General features: G+C 45.8%; 1 protein-coding gene across 6 annotated transcripts in view; it reads right to left on the bottom strand.

Moving 5' to 3' along the window:
- The window catches only part of IGSF9B (immunoglobulin superfamily member 9B), a 117,962-nt gene that overhangs the window by 19,703 nt on the left and 81,788 nt on the right, over positions 1 to 16,471 (bottom strand). For 5 of the 6 annotated variants that reach the window (XR_014558319.1, XM_083714312.1, XM_083714316.1 and 2 more), the window contains exons 11-15: positions 12,953 to 13,103; positions 8,153 to 8,276; positions 2,532 to 2,707; positions 1,704 to 1,930; positions 260 to 344 (exon numbers count right to left, since the gene is read on the bottom strand). Coding sequence is in view for 5 of the 6 variants with exons in the window: in XM_083714312.1 (XP_083570438.1) it covers positions 260 to 344; positions 1,704 to 1,930; positions 2,532 to 2,707; positions 8,153 to 8,276; positions 12,953 to 13,103 (763 nt within the window). In the remaining variant the exon portion in view is untranslated. The remainder of the gene's footprint in view (positions 1 to 259; positions 345 to 1,703; positions 1,931 to 2,531; positions 2,708 to 8,152; positions 8,277 to 12,952; positions 13,104 to 16,471) is intronic. The other variant, XM_083714313.1, reaches the window with a different exon arrangement.

Raw genomic sequence — 16,471 nt, 5'->3', positions numbered from 1 at the left:
CAAAGCATGGACATTGTGGCTAGTAGCCATTGATAGCCTTACCCTCCTCTATGTATCACTCAGATTTATGCATTAAATAATTTGGCAGAAAAACAAAACTGAGTTCAAATCTTTCATCTGGCAGGGAAGGCCAGGACAATTCCTCAGTTCTGAGGCCATTCTCAAGAAGGACCCACTCCTTGTGATGATCTTGCCCATCTGCAGATTTGGTTTGGCTGGTGAAAAAGCTTAATGGAAGGTGGAGAAAGCACTTCCTTACCTGTGCTGGATACGCCGGCAATGTTGCTGGGTTCACTGATGAGGTCTTGCATGACAGCCAGAACTCTGAACTCGTACCATGTGTCCTATGGCATGAAATATGTGCATTATCAAACATCGCCTGACAACCAATGCTGACATTTGTTGTGAAAAATGAATGCCACCACAAACTGTGGTCAACAGTTGGACTCAGTTTTTAATTGGAAACAGTACATTTTCCCAGTGGTGGCAAAGGAATTGGCTTTATACATGCAGGGAGATTAGCCACTTTTAGTATCTAGAGTCATCAGGTTGCAACACTTGTAGTGAAGTCAGAAAACAGAGTATTCTAGGGCAGTGTTTCCCAACCTTGGGCCTCCAGCTGTTTTTGGACTCCAATTCCCATCATCCCTTGCCACTGGTCTTGCTAGTCAGGGATGATGGGAGTTGTAGTTCAAAAACAGCTGGAGGCCCAAGGTTGGGAAACACTGTTCTAGGGTCTCCAAAAAGATAGTGAGTGCAGCAATGAAGCCCCCAAAATGTATTTAGTGGGTTTCCTTAGGGACCATTTAACACCAAACATGTATACACACATATCACTTATTACCTAACACTTGCTTCATAAAACTGAATTCGCAATACCATTTATACCCCACCTGTCCACAGTCAAAAGGGTCGTCCAGGTGGCTTATACTGGTAAAAATATATAACATAAAATTAAACATAATAAAAGAGAACAGAGAGAATTATTATTATTTTTAAAATGGAGCACAGAGGATTACTAATGCATTGGTTCCACTTCAGAAGCAAGACCAGGTAATTTTGATATACATAATTTTTAAAATGGAATTTGGATGGGAATTTCAGAAGCATTCCTAGTTCGGAGAGATGGATAGTATGTCAACCACTCTTCTCAAATGAAAGAGCAGTGTGTTAGAAAGTTTCACCATTAGGGCATCATTTCTGGTGCTCCAAAGGCCTATTTGCCAAGGAACCCTTTGCAGTCTTCTGTAGAACCTCTTCTACAGAAGATTTGGGGCTATGCTCTAGGATAATGTTCTTCAACCTTTGATCCTCAAATGTTGTTGGACTTCAGCTCCTATCATCCCTGACACTTGGCTAAGCTGGCTGGGGATGATGGGAGTTGTAGTCCAACAACATCTGGAGACCCAGTCTTGAAGAACACTGTTCTAGGATGTAGAGACAAGCTCATATGCAGCACTGCTCAGGCTTCCTGGAACCTCATTTTTGTCAGAGAGCAGCCTGGAACATACCCAACACTCCTCTGTGGCAGAACATTGCAAGGAAAGATAAACAGTTTGGGAGACAATTTGTCTTTCAGGGAAACTTGTCTATTATTACTAGCCTTCTTATTAAGGAATTCCTATTAAGCTTGCACACTTAATTCACTCCAAGATTTCCCAGAAAGACCACCACACTGTAGGTTCAATCTGTCATCCACTTACCTGAGTCAAATCCTTTGCAAAGAAGTCACTGTCACTCCCCAAGATGGCATCATCTAAAATCTCCCATCTTTCTCCAACCCGAAACTCCATAATATAACGGTCAATTGGAAAGCTATGATTGGCTGGAGGAAGCCATGACAATAGGACTCCTTGCTGCGTCCGATTGGCTGTTAGGCACCTTGGTGGAGTAACCAGCACCAGGGGTTCTGGAGTTGTGACAGGGAATGCTGAAGATAAAAAAAAAATGTTGGGATAGAAGGGGAAGGGAAAAGAAATATTTTAAAAACAGATGCAAGAAACCTATGGGGGGGCGGTGATGGGTCTTGTGTTTTACACTGGAATTGCGGCACATTTGTCAAAGTGTTTGACCACTTCTGCTTTAAAAGCTCTGCCGTTTCACCCTTACTGTCCCTTATGCCCAGAATGTTTTCCTCAGAATACCTGCTTTATGCCACCTATCCTGCTGCCCCTTAACTGCTTCCTCGAAGCTCTGCTCTTCCACGCCGCCTTTGGCTCAACCTTTTACTTTTACTGAGAGTAAGCACAGCACTAAATTTCCATGTGCCTCCCCCCCCCTTTCTTAAGATGTCATAACCAAATTCTGCTTGGCAGTTCCTGAGATCAGTGAGAAGGTTTTTGTCTATGCTTGGATGCAATTAGACACCATGTTGAACCAGTTGGAGAACCCTTGAAAGCTTTCTGGTTTCTTAGAATTCCAGAATAACACTGGGTACGACACTGCTAGTAATTCATTCTTCTTTTTTAAAATGGCTTTGTCATTTTGGTTTATGGAACCTTGGATCAACAAGGTCCTCTTCTGAGTCTCACCTAAAGTATTCACAGTGACCACCTCACTGAAGGAGCTTGTGCCTAGCTTGTTTTGGGCCAAGACACTGAACTGGTAGGCAGTCTCCGGTTCTAGATTATCCATGAGGAACCAACTGGGCCCAGTTGGCACTGGGAAAGAGAGCCAGTCATGAGGTCCAAATTGTGCCCGCTTCATCCTGGCAAGATAGAAGAAAGACAATCGAAGGGGCGGGTTCTTTAGAGGGAAGAAATCAAAGAGAAAAAAGAGAACAAGAGAGAGAAAAGAAAAGTGTAGAAAGAGGAAAAAAGAGAGAGATAATTCCTTAATGAACAATGGAGCTACTTGGGGTTGGATCCAATGACACCCAGGACTCTGCTAAATACAAAATTCTGCACCAACATGACTCACATTTCATGGCAAGGAATGCTTGATTCTGCGGCCAGACTCAATCCAGCACATTTGCATTATCACTCCAGATTTGCATTATTTATTTTGCTCCTACTAGTTACATGGGAGGGGGAAATGAGACCTGAACCCCACACCCTCTGGCTTCCCACAGATCTTATTCAGAGACTCCCCTGATTCCTGCAAATGCAGCAGGTGTTGCCCACAAGCTTTCAAACCTGTTTTTAAACATCATATGGGCTAGAAAACTGATTGTTGATTTTAATGAAGGGTGAGACATCGAAGAAGTTGAATTCTGCACCCAACACTTAATGTAATGAGTTTCTTCTCTCGCTCTCTTCGCACACACACACACTCCTGCAATTTTGTACCACTAAGGTCTGTGCGCAAGTTTCTAAAGGCTTGATCTGTTTCCACTGCAGCAAAAGAGGAGGGAGATGTAAATTGGTTTTTTGCTTGCCACTCTAAACCTGGGTACAGATCTTTCCATCCAATCGGATGTAAACTAATGAAATGATGACAGCCCCCAACAGTACAATGATAATCGGAAATGATATGTTTTCATCCAGCCATCCTGCACCCATGGGTCTCTTACCGCATCAGCCCTGATTATTTGTCACGGCAAATCTAAACATTAATTACTGACGACCCTCTCCATGGCACACGGTGCTAGCTCTGCTAACGGATAAGCAGGTGGGAGGCTAGGCTGACTCATACGTCATCAGCGGGATTGCCAAATTAATGCCAGAGCCAAATGCTGCCTTCAGGCTAGGCTCACCTGAACAGCACCTCCCATGAGGACCATGGCCAAGAAATGATTTCATTCACTTTGGTCGCATTCCAGGCCCTGCTGATGCCAATGGAACGGAAGGCAGAGCATTGAAAGAAGGCAGTGGGGATTGCCCAGGGCTGTCCCTACCATAATGAAGAGTGAGGCAGTCACTGCAGGCAGCAGATGCTGAGGAGTGAGGATTGGGTAGGGCTGTTTGCACCATATGGCCAGGTTTGCAACCCCTAAGTGAGCCTGCTGTCCTTCAGGGCAGTGGAGGTTGCTGTTCGGCATTGAGATAAGATTCCACAGCTAATCTGGTCAGCTTCTGGACATGAACTTGAGGGAGCCACAATTTTTGCCCTTTGCCTCAAGGAACAAAATGGGGTTGGCCCATTGAATTGACAATTCTCCTTTGCACCACTAATCCTATGTAAGGTTTCCACCGAGAGCATCTGCTTCTGCAGAAATGAAGCTGCTGGCGGAAGTAGGTGCAAGTATGTGATTAAAGTGAAGCCAGAGCAAGATCCAGGCAGCACAGCAAAAGCCTAGACAATGGGACCATCTGGACAGCAGCCCACAGGGCAAAGGCAACAGTGCCTGTCAGGATCCCTCCAACACTTTTGGAGTTCAACCAGAGCCCTTCCAAGGAACAATTTGGGAAGACGTGGGTCCCTTTAAGGTCCGAGCAGCTTCAGTCTGTCTTGCTCTGCCCCTCTTCACAGTGACTGGTCCCTGTCTTTTCCTGTTCCTCTGTAACATCTCCTGTTGGCAAGCTTTGCCTATACAGCAAAGCACCTGCTGCATGCAGGAACTCTGATCCTTAGCCTGCTCTGCTGATCTGACTCTGCTACCTTCTCCATTCCTTTTTAATGTTATGCAACAGAAGATGCCAACACAACAGTGGTGCTAGTGGAAACTCTCTGTGCAATACATTGCACCACTTGTCATGCAACAAAATTACCAGCAACCTGCTCATGCATTCTCTTGAGCGACAACTTTCCGCTGGGGCAAAACATTTCAAGGGTGCAACAAGTATACCACTAAGTGACTTTAATTTAGCATGACTTTGGATTACAACCCATAGACAACAGTGGAAGTGGATAAGGCCCTATGGAGCAGGCAGGCAACCTCAAACTGCATGAGGCCCTCCCACTAACATCAATAAAGCCCTCTGCAAGCAAGCAGTTCAGACCTCTGGCAGATCCTGGCAGACTGTTGGATGGGGAGAAAGGAGGCAAGGATAGAGAGAAAAAGGAGGTAGTCTCCTTTTTGCTTTTGCCCCAATGCAGGCTTCATGTCTGCTCACAGTTGGCAGACTCTCTCTGATAGATTACCCCTGTTGGAATACAACCATAGACCGAGAAAATGTTGTCATTTCTTGCCCTAAAGGGAAGATCCAGCTGCTTCAAGCTGCACCACATACACCAAAAAAACACCAAACCCAACTGCAATTCACTTGGGGAGAATAAATGAATAAGAGTCCAGCAGGATGTAAATTAAAAGGGGAGGGAGAATTTAGCATGGCACCAATAAGTGGCTCCAGTGGGTAATAAATTGCAACTCTTTGCTAAAGATGGAAGCAAACAACTCCTTAGGGCAGTGACTTTGAAACCATGTCCTGGAGCACTCTGGGCTTCCCCAAAGCTCAGTTAGTTAGGAGGGTGGGAATCAATAATGGTGAAAGACAGCTCGTCTGTCATTTGCAATCTCCCCCTGCAATGCCAGATGTTGGAAGGGCACTGGGAATGTTTTAGGCTGTGCTCAGTTCACGCAGGGCCATAAAGAGGCTCAAGAGACGCAACCAGGGACCTGCATGAAATAGGCATGCCCCAGAATCCTCTGCGAGGGCACCGGGATCCCTGTAAAAGAAATGCAGGGCTTCTTCAGCAGGTGAGTCAGCATGGACCAGGTTCCCTGTAGAGGGGGGAAAATGTTTATCAATTATTTATTACATTTCGATCCCACCTTTCCTCCAAAGAGCTCAAGATGATGGACATAGCTCTCCCCACCTCCTCATTTTATCCTCCCAACAACCCTCTGAGGTAGGCTAGGCTAAGAGACAGTGACTGCTCCCCACCCCAGGGTCACACAGTAGCAAGTTTCATGGCTGAGTAGGGGATTTGAACCCTGGACTCCCAGATCCTAGTCTAACCCTCTAGCCATTACATCACACTGGCTCTCTGGGGATGCTACTCTTTGCCTTGGGAACCTTCCAAAACGGAAGCATCTTGTATCCACAGAGCTGGCTTAATGCAGAAGCATCTGCCACAGATGCCTATGCTCCTTTCCCGCACCCCTGGGGACTCCTTGCGCAGACCCAAGCCAAAGAAAATTAACCTATTTTGTTTTAAAGGTTCTGAAAATATCCCTGTTTCTCAACAATGTGATGGGGTAAAAATTGCCAGGACAGCTGACAGCAATCTGGCTGTTCCCCTCCAAGGTGAGACGCAGCTCACAGAGGGAAGATAGTTTAATCGTTCCTTTGCAATGATATTTTAATCACAGAGGCAGCTGCATAAATTTTGTACTCTAAGCCTATTCCCTTGATTGATCTGTGTTCCTCCACCTCCCACAACACCCTTTTCCTTTATCCCACCCCTATCTTCCATCTCTCCTTCCTTCCTTCCTTCCTTCCTCCTTCCTTCCTTCCTTCTCACGTTTTGTTTCTTTACATAATCATATAACCCTCACTTTCTCAAGCGCTACCTTTATCCTCTTCAGGAAGCCAAGTAGATTTTATGATGGGGAAGCACATAGCCAATCTCTGCTCCATCAGCAACCCACCATCCTCACCCCTAAGCTGATCAGCTTGGACCATCAAGAGGAGGGAGGAGAAGAAGAGGAGAAGAAAGGGTGGGGAGAAGATCCCCAAGGATTTGAGATGAGAAACACAACTGAAATGCAGGTCACTGTCATCTCTGCTGTTCCTTCAGAGTCAACAGAGTGACAGAATGTCAATCAGCTTGGAGGCCTCTTTCTGCCAAGCCGTGTGCAAGGCAATGAATTTGCTGTGCTGCAGCAACATCTGAGCACCTGCCTAATCTGGCAAAAAGCTTGAAATGGAAAGGCATGCAGCTGCCTTACACCAATTTGCCCATCTAGACCAGCAAAGAATGACAACAGCTTTCCAGGGTCTCAGGCAAAGAAGGGTCCTTCCCAATCACCTGCTGCTACCTGATAGTTTTGATGGAGGGGAACCTGTGGCCCTTCAGATGTTGCTGGACTACAATTCCCACCATATCTGGCTAGCGGTCATGCTGGTTGGGGTTGACAGGAGTTGGAGTCCAATAACATCTGGAAGGCCAGAGGTACCCCACCATGGTTTTAACTGGAGATTGAACTTGGGGTCTTCCACCTGCCATGAATGCAGTTTACTCTCTGAGCTATGCTCCCTTCTTTGGAATCCTGGTGCTCTCTGAGCTAGCTTGTGCTGATAGGCATTGTAGCTACTATCTATCTACCTATCCCCCACAAGACCTGGGATATAATGATCATGAATAAAATCATGAGCTATAAGCAATTGTTGCGAGGAAAAAACAGAGAGGGGGAGAACAATCTATGCCACCTTGAGCTCCTTGGAGGAAAGGTGGGGTCTAAATGACAAAATAAAATAAACTATGGAATGGGAGAAACCACTCAATAGAAACCTTTAAACAAAAGTGGGTGTCCTATCTTTTGTATAGGAATCAAAACCAAACAGGAAACACTTGATGAAACCATGAATATAGGACTGGCAGGCTGCATTCAACTTCATGAGACGCAAGCTATGTGGCAGCAAGTTCCATAGTTGAACTATCTGCTGCATGAAGTAGGACATTATTTTATCAGTCCTGAGTTTTCCAACATTCAGCTTCATTGGGGTCCACAAGTTCTCATGTGATGAGAGCGGGAGAAAAACTGTCAAAGAGCAGCTGGAGGGGGGATCAAGAGTATGATAGCAGTGGGGACAAAGTGCCAACACCCCCTTCCCCCAATGTTGGGGTTCTGCTCCAAATGGCCCCTGCTCCCCACTTTGGCTGCTATTTGGTAAAACAAAAAGCTAAGCACACAAGGGCCAATCAAATGCTTGATATCATCTCTGGTTTGCACCTCAGGAAGTCTGGGCCTGGTCAGTGCCCAGAAACCCACCTACAACACCTTGAGTTCCATTATGGAAACAAAGACAAGAGATAAGTGTATTAAACAAAGCACATGAACAGCCTCGCAGCAGTGGATATAGGTACCACTGAGAGGGGTGGAGAAAACCCTATTCTGTGCTAATCTTCCTCTTTGGAAAAGAAGTGTTGGGTACACCTGACACCCTTGCTGGCTCGCTTAGAGTGATTGGCATTCAAGCACATCAGGCTAAAAACAAGCTGTTTGGGGGAACTCCAGCCTCAGAAGGGCAAGGCCCCTTCCAGCTCCGAGTTCTGGCCGAGTGAGAAAGAAAAGAAGCAGAGAGCAAAGCATGCTGGGATGACTCACAGAGGGCCGTACCAAACTGAGAATGTCTGTTCATATCCACCATCATAGCCAGGCTCCCAGGAAACATTGGCAGAGGTCATGGAAACAGCGATACGCACGTTGCCTGGGGCATGGGGGCTTGTGCCTGAAAACAGGGAAGAGGGGGAGAGAAAAAAGAATGAAACTGTTTAAGATGCTGAGGGGAAATGATTAGAAAAAACATTGTTGCACATCAAATTATAGAGTTATTTTTTAAAACTGGGGTGGGGAACCTTTTTCAGCCTGAAGGCCACATTCCTGCATGGGAAATCTCCCAAGGGTCGCATGTCAACGGTGGGTGTGGCCAGACAAAGACCACTCTCCCTCCAAGCAAGAGAGGTACCATCAGAACTCAAGGACATATTAAAAGCAATAGAGGAAGGCACAGAGCATGGCCTGGGAAGGTGTGGCAGAGTCCAAAGGGCTAGCTGAAGTGGCCTGAAGGGCCACGTTCAGTCCCTGGCCCTGAGAGTCCCTGGCTGCTGCTGCTACTACTACTACTACTGTCTTTGAGATCACTACTGTTTTGAGATCATTAGTGTGTTTAACAATCCTTACGATAATTTAGTCAAATTTTCTAAATTTAGGTAGCCTGCCCTATATTATACATTCTATTATCTTCATATTTCTTATTTTCTGTCCTTATCAGGACAAAGTACCAGGGCAAAATAAAGAGAGAACACATAGCTGTTAAAAAGCAGAGGAACAGAGAAGTGGAAATTAAAGGGCTAAGCAACCAGGTTCAAAGATGGCAACCTAGTTTTGGAGAGGGGTATCACCATGCAACATCAGTAATTTTGACATTATTAATTTGAGGGCAGGGGAATGCATCAGCATCAGCAGCATCCAGTGGGCAGCTTCCCTCGTTTCACAACCCTTGACAGAAACCTCTTCTGCTAATAGTGCAATAGTCTTTGTCCATTGGAAGCAACACAAATCCATGGGTCACTTCATGAGAATGTGAGCAGAGCCCTCCCAGAGCAGGAGAAAGGCCCATCTGGTCTAGCATCCTGTTCTCACAGTGGCCAACCAGGTGACTATGGGGAGCCAACAAGCAGATTCTGAGTGCAACAGAAGTTCTCTGCACTTGTGATTCCCTGCAATGGACATTCAGAGGCCTCCAACAGCTGAAGCAGAATGCAGACACCATGGCTAGTAGCCATGGATATCGTTATTCAGTGTGAATGTGTCTAATGCTCTTCTACAGCTGTCCAAGTGGGTGGTCATCACTATGTTTAAAATGGATACACAACCAGTCCATGCAACCTGTACTTCAGGGAGGTTCAGCTGCTCATACCATTGCATTAGTGTGGTCTGTGTGCTGCATTGGGGCCTGTGGACCTTCCAGAAGCACATCCATTATCTTTAAGAAGATACATTATTTATTATCGGTCTATGTAGACATGACTGCTCACCTACTCCACATTATTTCTAGATAAAATAGAGTGTGATCCAGGGAAAATTCAATATTCTAAAGCCAAAGAGAACCCCTTAGAGATCAAATAATTATGAGGTTTCACAATTCTCCCTCCTCTGCATCCCCTCCACATATATGTTTGGAGGTTATATTGTCATATGAGAAGCTGGGCTTGCTCTGAGGTTGCCCCGAAACTATGGAATATCCTTCCCTAGGAATGTCTGCTAGTCTCACCCATTTGATTTTTTTCTGAACAGGGCTCTGCAGTCCACCTTCTGGTAGGAAGAGGATTGTGCCTCTACCCTTTTGCTTATCTGTATAAGGAAAGAGGCAATGCTTTGGAAAGGTGCAGGTGAACCAAAGCAGTAATCAAGGAAGCACAGAGGGTGTGGGTCCATTGGAAGCTGTCTTATACAGGGTCAGACCACTGGAGCTACTTAGCTCAGCATTGTCTACACTGGCTATTGGCAACTTTCAGACAGGGATTCTTTGCCAGCCCTACTCAGAGATGCCGAGGAATTCAACTTGAGACGTTCTGCATGCAAAGCAGATATTCTACCACTGAGTTATGGTTCTTCACCAAAATCTGAGTAATTGGGGGCCTGAATCCTGCTAGGCCCTGACAAATATTGAGGCTGAAGCCATATATGTGTCTAGACTCATCATTTGCAGGTGAGAAACTTGCACCAATCAACAAGAAAGGATGCTCCTTTTCTTCCCCTTCAACCCATCTAAAGAGATAGCCAAAATAAAATTTAAAAAAATAAAAAAAGAATTAAAGAGCAGATTTTAGCAACAGGCTCATTGGAGCATGAAATTAAAAGGAAAAAATGATCTTCTCTTCCTGGGAACCATCTATGACTCAGACATGGCATTTGCCACAGAGATCATCCAAGAAATATGAGCCTCCCTTGACACAGAGAAGCACATCACCTCCCTCCAATTATCCATTAGCCATTCTGCGGGCTGTAGGATCAAACATTTTGACTCCTGGAGCAAACAGATGGGACAGTTGAAAAGTCCACACAATGAAATCATTGAAAAGAGAGGCAAAGAGAAGTTGGGGAAACAGCACTCAACCCAAAACATAAGGTGATTGATTGGCATTTTTTCATTCAAAGGTGGCAGAACAGTATTTTCTTTTATCTCAAGTCAAACTTTCAAGAAAACATGCTTCCAGATGAGGTCACTGAGATAGCACTAACAGGTGATATCTGTTGTTTTCTAAAGAAACTTATCAGATTTCCCCCAGAAATAGTAAATAAGGATTAGATGGGTGGGGATACATACTGCCATTTTAATGTCAGCAACACTATGCAGATGTTACAAAACAAAAAACAAGAAAACCCTTGAATTCATGAGGAACCCTGATTCTAAAATAAGTCGCCATCATTCCTCCCTCTTTATCTATCCCCAGCGCTGGATCAATTATGCATCAGCTAGGAGCCTTTATGAACCTGATGGTTCCACCAGACCTTTGCTAGCTGGCTGTTTTCAAGGAAACATCAGTATCTGGGAATTTTCCTTGTCCTCCAGTATGGATCCAAAACTGGGTATCTTCTTCATACACACAGAGGCCAGACTTTCTAAATATGGAGATCAGCCTCCGTTGCACTTCTCCTTTCTCCACATACCCTTCATTCCCAGCATGCCTTCTCCTAATCCATTCTTTTCCTATTCTGGAGACACTATCAGCTGTGTTCTATCTAAGAAGCCAGCCATGAGCCACCCCTCCTCCTCAGCGGACTCTATTCCATTCTCCTCCTCGCCACCAACATTCAGACATCCTGTCCTGTTTGGTTGTAACTTCTCATTAGGATTTTGTTCAACATTTCTCTTCCTACCCTTTCAATTGCAATGGTCAAGAGAGAACTGCATTCCTTATTACAGGTATTTCCATCTTCCTGGATACCACCACCACCTGCTCCAGGGGCGTCTTATCCATAGAGGCTAGTGGAGCAGGGCGCCAAGTTCTGAAGGGTGCCAGGGAAGAGATGGAGGCTGGACGCGGTGCCTCCCGGCATCAGCTCGCCATCCTCGCCCGCCTCCGCCATGCCGCGCCAAAGCAGCACCACACCCAGAACCTCCACTTACCATGGCCACCACAGTACAGAGCGGCCAGCTGAGCCGGGAGCCAGCCTCTTCCTCTTCCCCACCAGAGGAGCTGCCCTCCAGTCACTGCCTGCCTCCTACAGCCCCGCAAAGCTGGGAGCATCACCGGCAGCGCCTTCCCCCCTGAAAAAGTTCGGCAACTCTGGAAAGGGGGGGGGGTGCAGAGGGATCTTTGCACCACGGCGCCGGATATGCTTAAGACGGCCCTGATCTGCTCAAGAGACTTGTCCACAAAAGCAGATCTGCTATTTTCAGAGCCATCAGATTTGGGGTGGTTCCCAAACTGCTATAGTTTCAAGGTTCAAAAAGCACAGGCAAGACTATTTCACAACTACTGTATTTCAGTCACCACTTAAAAACAGTGCTCCTGTGGTTGAGAAAGGAGAGGGGGATCCTTATTAAAACCCACACAGTCCCCTTCCTGACTCCTTCAATTTTAGCCTAATCATCCCCCCCCCCAAAAAAAACCCTGTTTAAAAATTGCACCTTTAAGGGGCTGCCATGAAATGTATTTTGAGCACTGTAATTTTATTTTATTGCAAGCCACACTATTACACATTCTTATCTGACTATTTCTCGCGGGTCATTCTTGTGAAATGTTACCATCCATAATGTGTATGTAAAGGGTTAATTGCAAGAGCTTCAGAACTCTGTGATGTCATGTGCTCTGTGGCAGTTATGGCAGTTGGTACCTTTATGGCAGTTAGTTGAACAGTCTTAACAGTTAGACCAGCAGGTATGCTGCGTTGTGCTGGTATCTGCCTCAGTCAGAGTTCGTCTGTAACAATTTAATCTATGTAAGATGTTTTAGCAACCTATGTATCACCTACCTGCGTTGTGTATTTAATCTGCAACTGCAAGTACACTAAGTAAAAGCTACTTGCTCTTTAAACTTTAAAAGAGAGCATCTTGCGTAGTTTCTATAGGAGGGGAAAAGAGAACTAATAAACAGGTCGAATGACCCAGGACTGTCTTCCACAAAGCTCTGCTAAATGGGAACTAGAGTCTAATTCCCGCAGTTCTGAACCACCATTGCTCTGCTGGTTTAACAGTGCAACTGCTTATTCTGATTGTTTTGTTTTTTCTCCCCACAGCTCAGTGAGAACTATTTGCAAATGGTTGCTTCCTCAGGACCGTTATCAGCAATAGCAAATATAACATTTTTCACTCCAGGAGAAGAAAAACCACAAACATCCATGGCATCCCCCATTTGGACATGCCCATGAACGCTTCCAATCCATTCCCATACCTACCGATGACAGTCAGATGAGTGCTAGCAGTTATGCTTGTGACTATGTTGGTAGCGACACATTCCCACTCTCCGTGGTCATCCTTACTGAGAGATCGGAACTGGAGGCTGCCACTCGGAAGGGTGTTGTGCTTGCTTCTACTGGGCTTCCCTACCTTGGTCAAACAACAGAGAAAGCACAGGGGAAAGGAAGGAGAAATAAAGAGAGAGAAAACACAACTCAGAGGCATGTCGCAAGGGAAGCAGAGTGAGGCGACACGATGCCAATGCTGCTAGCACAAACTGGGAGAGGGGTGCGATTCTGGGCCCTTCCTGCAGACCCTTGGAGGCATCTTTGGCAAAATCATTGGCCAGAGAGGTCAGCTCCCAAAAGGCGGTATGAGCAGGTAAGGCAGGTGTGGAGAAAGGAGCATAAAGAGGTACAAGGCAGAGCTGGAGAACCCGCAGAGATGAGGGAGCAGGCAAGGACAGAGCAAGGAATGGGCATGAGGGTGCTTCTGCTGCACAGATAAAGTGGGGTTTGGGCAGGGGACCCCCTTCACAGTGGACAGTTCCTTACTTGAAGGGTTGCCTGGCTCAAGTCCAGTTTAAATGAGAAAGAATCGTAAGAAAGAAGAGCAGGAACAACCCTGAAGTTACACATTCTCAATTAGCAGCTGGTCAGCAGGCTGAGCAGAGACACAGGTAATCAACCCATAGTCTGCTTCCTCTACAGTGAGATGTACAAATTTAGAAATAATTAAAACAGAAATCCAGTACATCTATGAAGTAGCACATGTAAATCTGCATCTACCACTCTTCTTTGAGGGTGGGTTGATGCATTAATTTTTCTTAGCCACTGTTATAGGAATTCTATGTGCATAAACTTACAAGGCAAACACATGCATAAGTATATAAACTACATGTCTGAAATAGTACAGGAGAGCAATCCTGAAACCATTTTGACTCTCCCAAATTGACCTCAAATGTTTCTCTGCAAGAAGGAAGGAAATGGGAAAGCCTCCCCCTTGTCTTTTGCTAAAAAATCCTGTCTGAAGGGTGTATCTGTGTTTAAATAGGGTGAGCCTGTGACCTGGATTCAGGAACTGAATATTTACCATCACAAAAGAATGGCCAGGATGCCCAGATAAAAGCAATCAGTGACATTAAGTATCATGGCAGACAGGTTTTCTGCTGTAGACAGCCCCTTCAGTGATGTATGTATGATGTTTTGGGGGGTGGTCTTGAGTCACAGGGGAGGCAATTTTCAAATGTCTATGTAAGAGCTTGCACACCATTGTTCTAGGTTCCTCTCCTCCCTCCCTGCGTGGGGTGAGTGGGGGACCCTGTTGCAACAGTTTAATAAAGATCATGCTTACTAGCTGCTTTGCTTCTCAATATACTCTGGCTGGCCTCTGTTATTTTCTCCTACCGATAGAGAACCTACTTAATGACTCTATATGGGCTCTTAGATACCCCATAGGGAAAAGGGAGCAGAAAAGGGGTAGAGATGGCTGTGATGGCTGGAAAAAAGTACCCTAATGAAATGTTCCTGCTCTACTACCCCACTAGTAGAGCACCTACTTGAGTACAGCAGGCTTCTCCCTGCAGATGTTCACCCTCCAAAGGATGCAGGTCAGTGGGGTCAGGCAACAAAAAGATGAAGTGTTCCGTGTGACCTGAATGCCTGCATAATTCTGCAACAACTGAAGGCGGCCCACCTAACAGCTATGAACATTACATAATTGTAATGTATGTTTAAAAAAGACAGTAATATTTGGGAGGTGGAATAGATGGATTCTGGGATATGAAACACTGAGTGCATACATTTATCTGCACTATGACTTTAAACCACTTCTAGGCCAGTTTTAATGTTCATGGCTCCCAACCCAAGGAATCCTGGGAACTACAGTTCTTCAGGGGTCCCTTCAAAAAATATCCTCCACGCCACAAAACTACAGTTACCAGAATTCTTTGTGGAATGGGTCAAAAGGTCATGACAGCTGATCTGGTCACTGGTAGATAGATACTGTATTCTTTTGCATTCTACGTACGCATTCTCAGTTTAAAGCTTTAGGCCGCTAGAGGGAGCTACGACACCATGGATCTCACCTGCATTCACCCTATTAATATCTGGTTGCATGATGAGGCAATCACTCTGTTTCCCTTGAGTTTCAGGCAGTGCTGTTTCCCAAAGAACAGGTATGGGAACCACAGGACTACAAGCCCCACCATCCCTTGCCACCAGCTGTGCTTGGTGGGGATGATGGGAGCCGCAGTTCAGCAACACCCTAAGGGACAAAGGTTCCCTGCATCTGCACCAGAAGAGGGCCGTAGGGTGATGTTTAGTGTGGCACTTGGCCATGGGAATCACTTTAGCTGCAGCAATGGACAAAACAGATCTCCCCCTCCTGACCTCTGGCAGTGTATGTTGCTTCTGCTTGTCAAAAAGAAAGAAGAGGCAGTGCTGTAAGGAGGTACAGACAGTCCAAGCAGCAATGAAGGGACACCCTGAGGACATGAGCAACTGCCTTATACTGGGTCAGACCACTGGGTCCACCCAGCTCAGTAATGTCTACACCAAGCATAGGCAAACTCGGCCCTCCAGATGTTTGGGGACTACAACTCCCATCATCCCTAGCTAACAGGACCAATGGTCAGGGATGATATGAGTTGTAGTCCCAAAACATCTGGAGGGCCGAGTTTGTCTATGCCTGGTCTACACTGACTGGCAGCAGCTTTCCAGGTTTTCAGACTCTGTGTCTTTCCCAATACTAATTGGAGATGCTGTGGGATTGAACATGGGACCTTCTGCACACAAAGCTGATCCTCTACCACTGAGCTACTCCCCTTCCCTGAAGGTTCTGGGGCCCAGGTCCAGATGTGGAGCACAGCTAGGCAAGCAGCAGTAGGCTAGGACTCTTAAGAGAGTCAGAATGGGGAGAATGCACAACGGAAGATCACAGAAAAATGGGAAAGCTGATATCACTTGGTGGCTTTGGTTTGGACCATACCCCCTGCTGAATCTCTCACAGCAGACACAAAATGGGAGAAACCCCTTGTCCATTTGCTAAGAGTCAAAGCTTGAGGAAGGACATTCAGTGGGGCAGCAGCTGAACGAGATATTTTGGAGTGGGAAAGCTCAGAGCTGCTACGCTACTTGTAAGAAATATGCCTCCACTGGAGGTATTTAAGCAGAGGCAGGATTACTATTTCTTAGGGCTGCGAGATTCCTGCATCAAGCAAAGGGAGTGGGACTGGATTACCTCCCAAGGTCCCTTTCAACACTAAAATTGCAATGCTCCTCATATGAAAGACTGCTGTAGTTAAGAGACAGCATCCTCCTGACTGTACTCCAGCTAGGAACATGAAAGAATTTTGAATTTTGTTTACATTTTAAGGAGAAACTACCAAAGTTGCACATCTCAAGCTGATGCACAGAACAAAAAGCGGCTATGCTACAAAATGCTGGCAAGATTTTCAGGAGGACCCCCCCCAAAAAAAAAATGCAAATTGCTGGGGAAATGTAAAGAACTGGATTTAA

The sequence above is a fragment of the Podarcis gaigeae genome (assembly GCF_964106915.1).
Source record: "Podarcis gaigeae genome assembly, chromosome: 15".
Classification (NCBI taxonomy): domain Eukaryota; kingdom Metazoa; phylum Chordata; class Lepidosauria; order Squamata; family Lacertidae; genus Podarcis; species Podarcis gaigeae.
The sequence above is the reverse complement of the archived record's forward strand: the minus strand, read 5'-3'. Positions and strand labels throughout refer to the sequence as shown.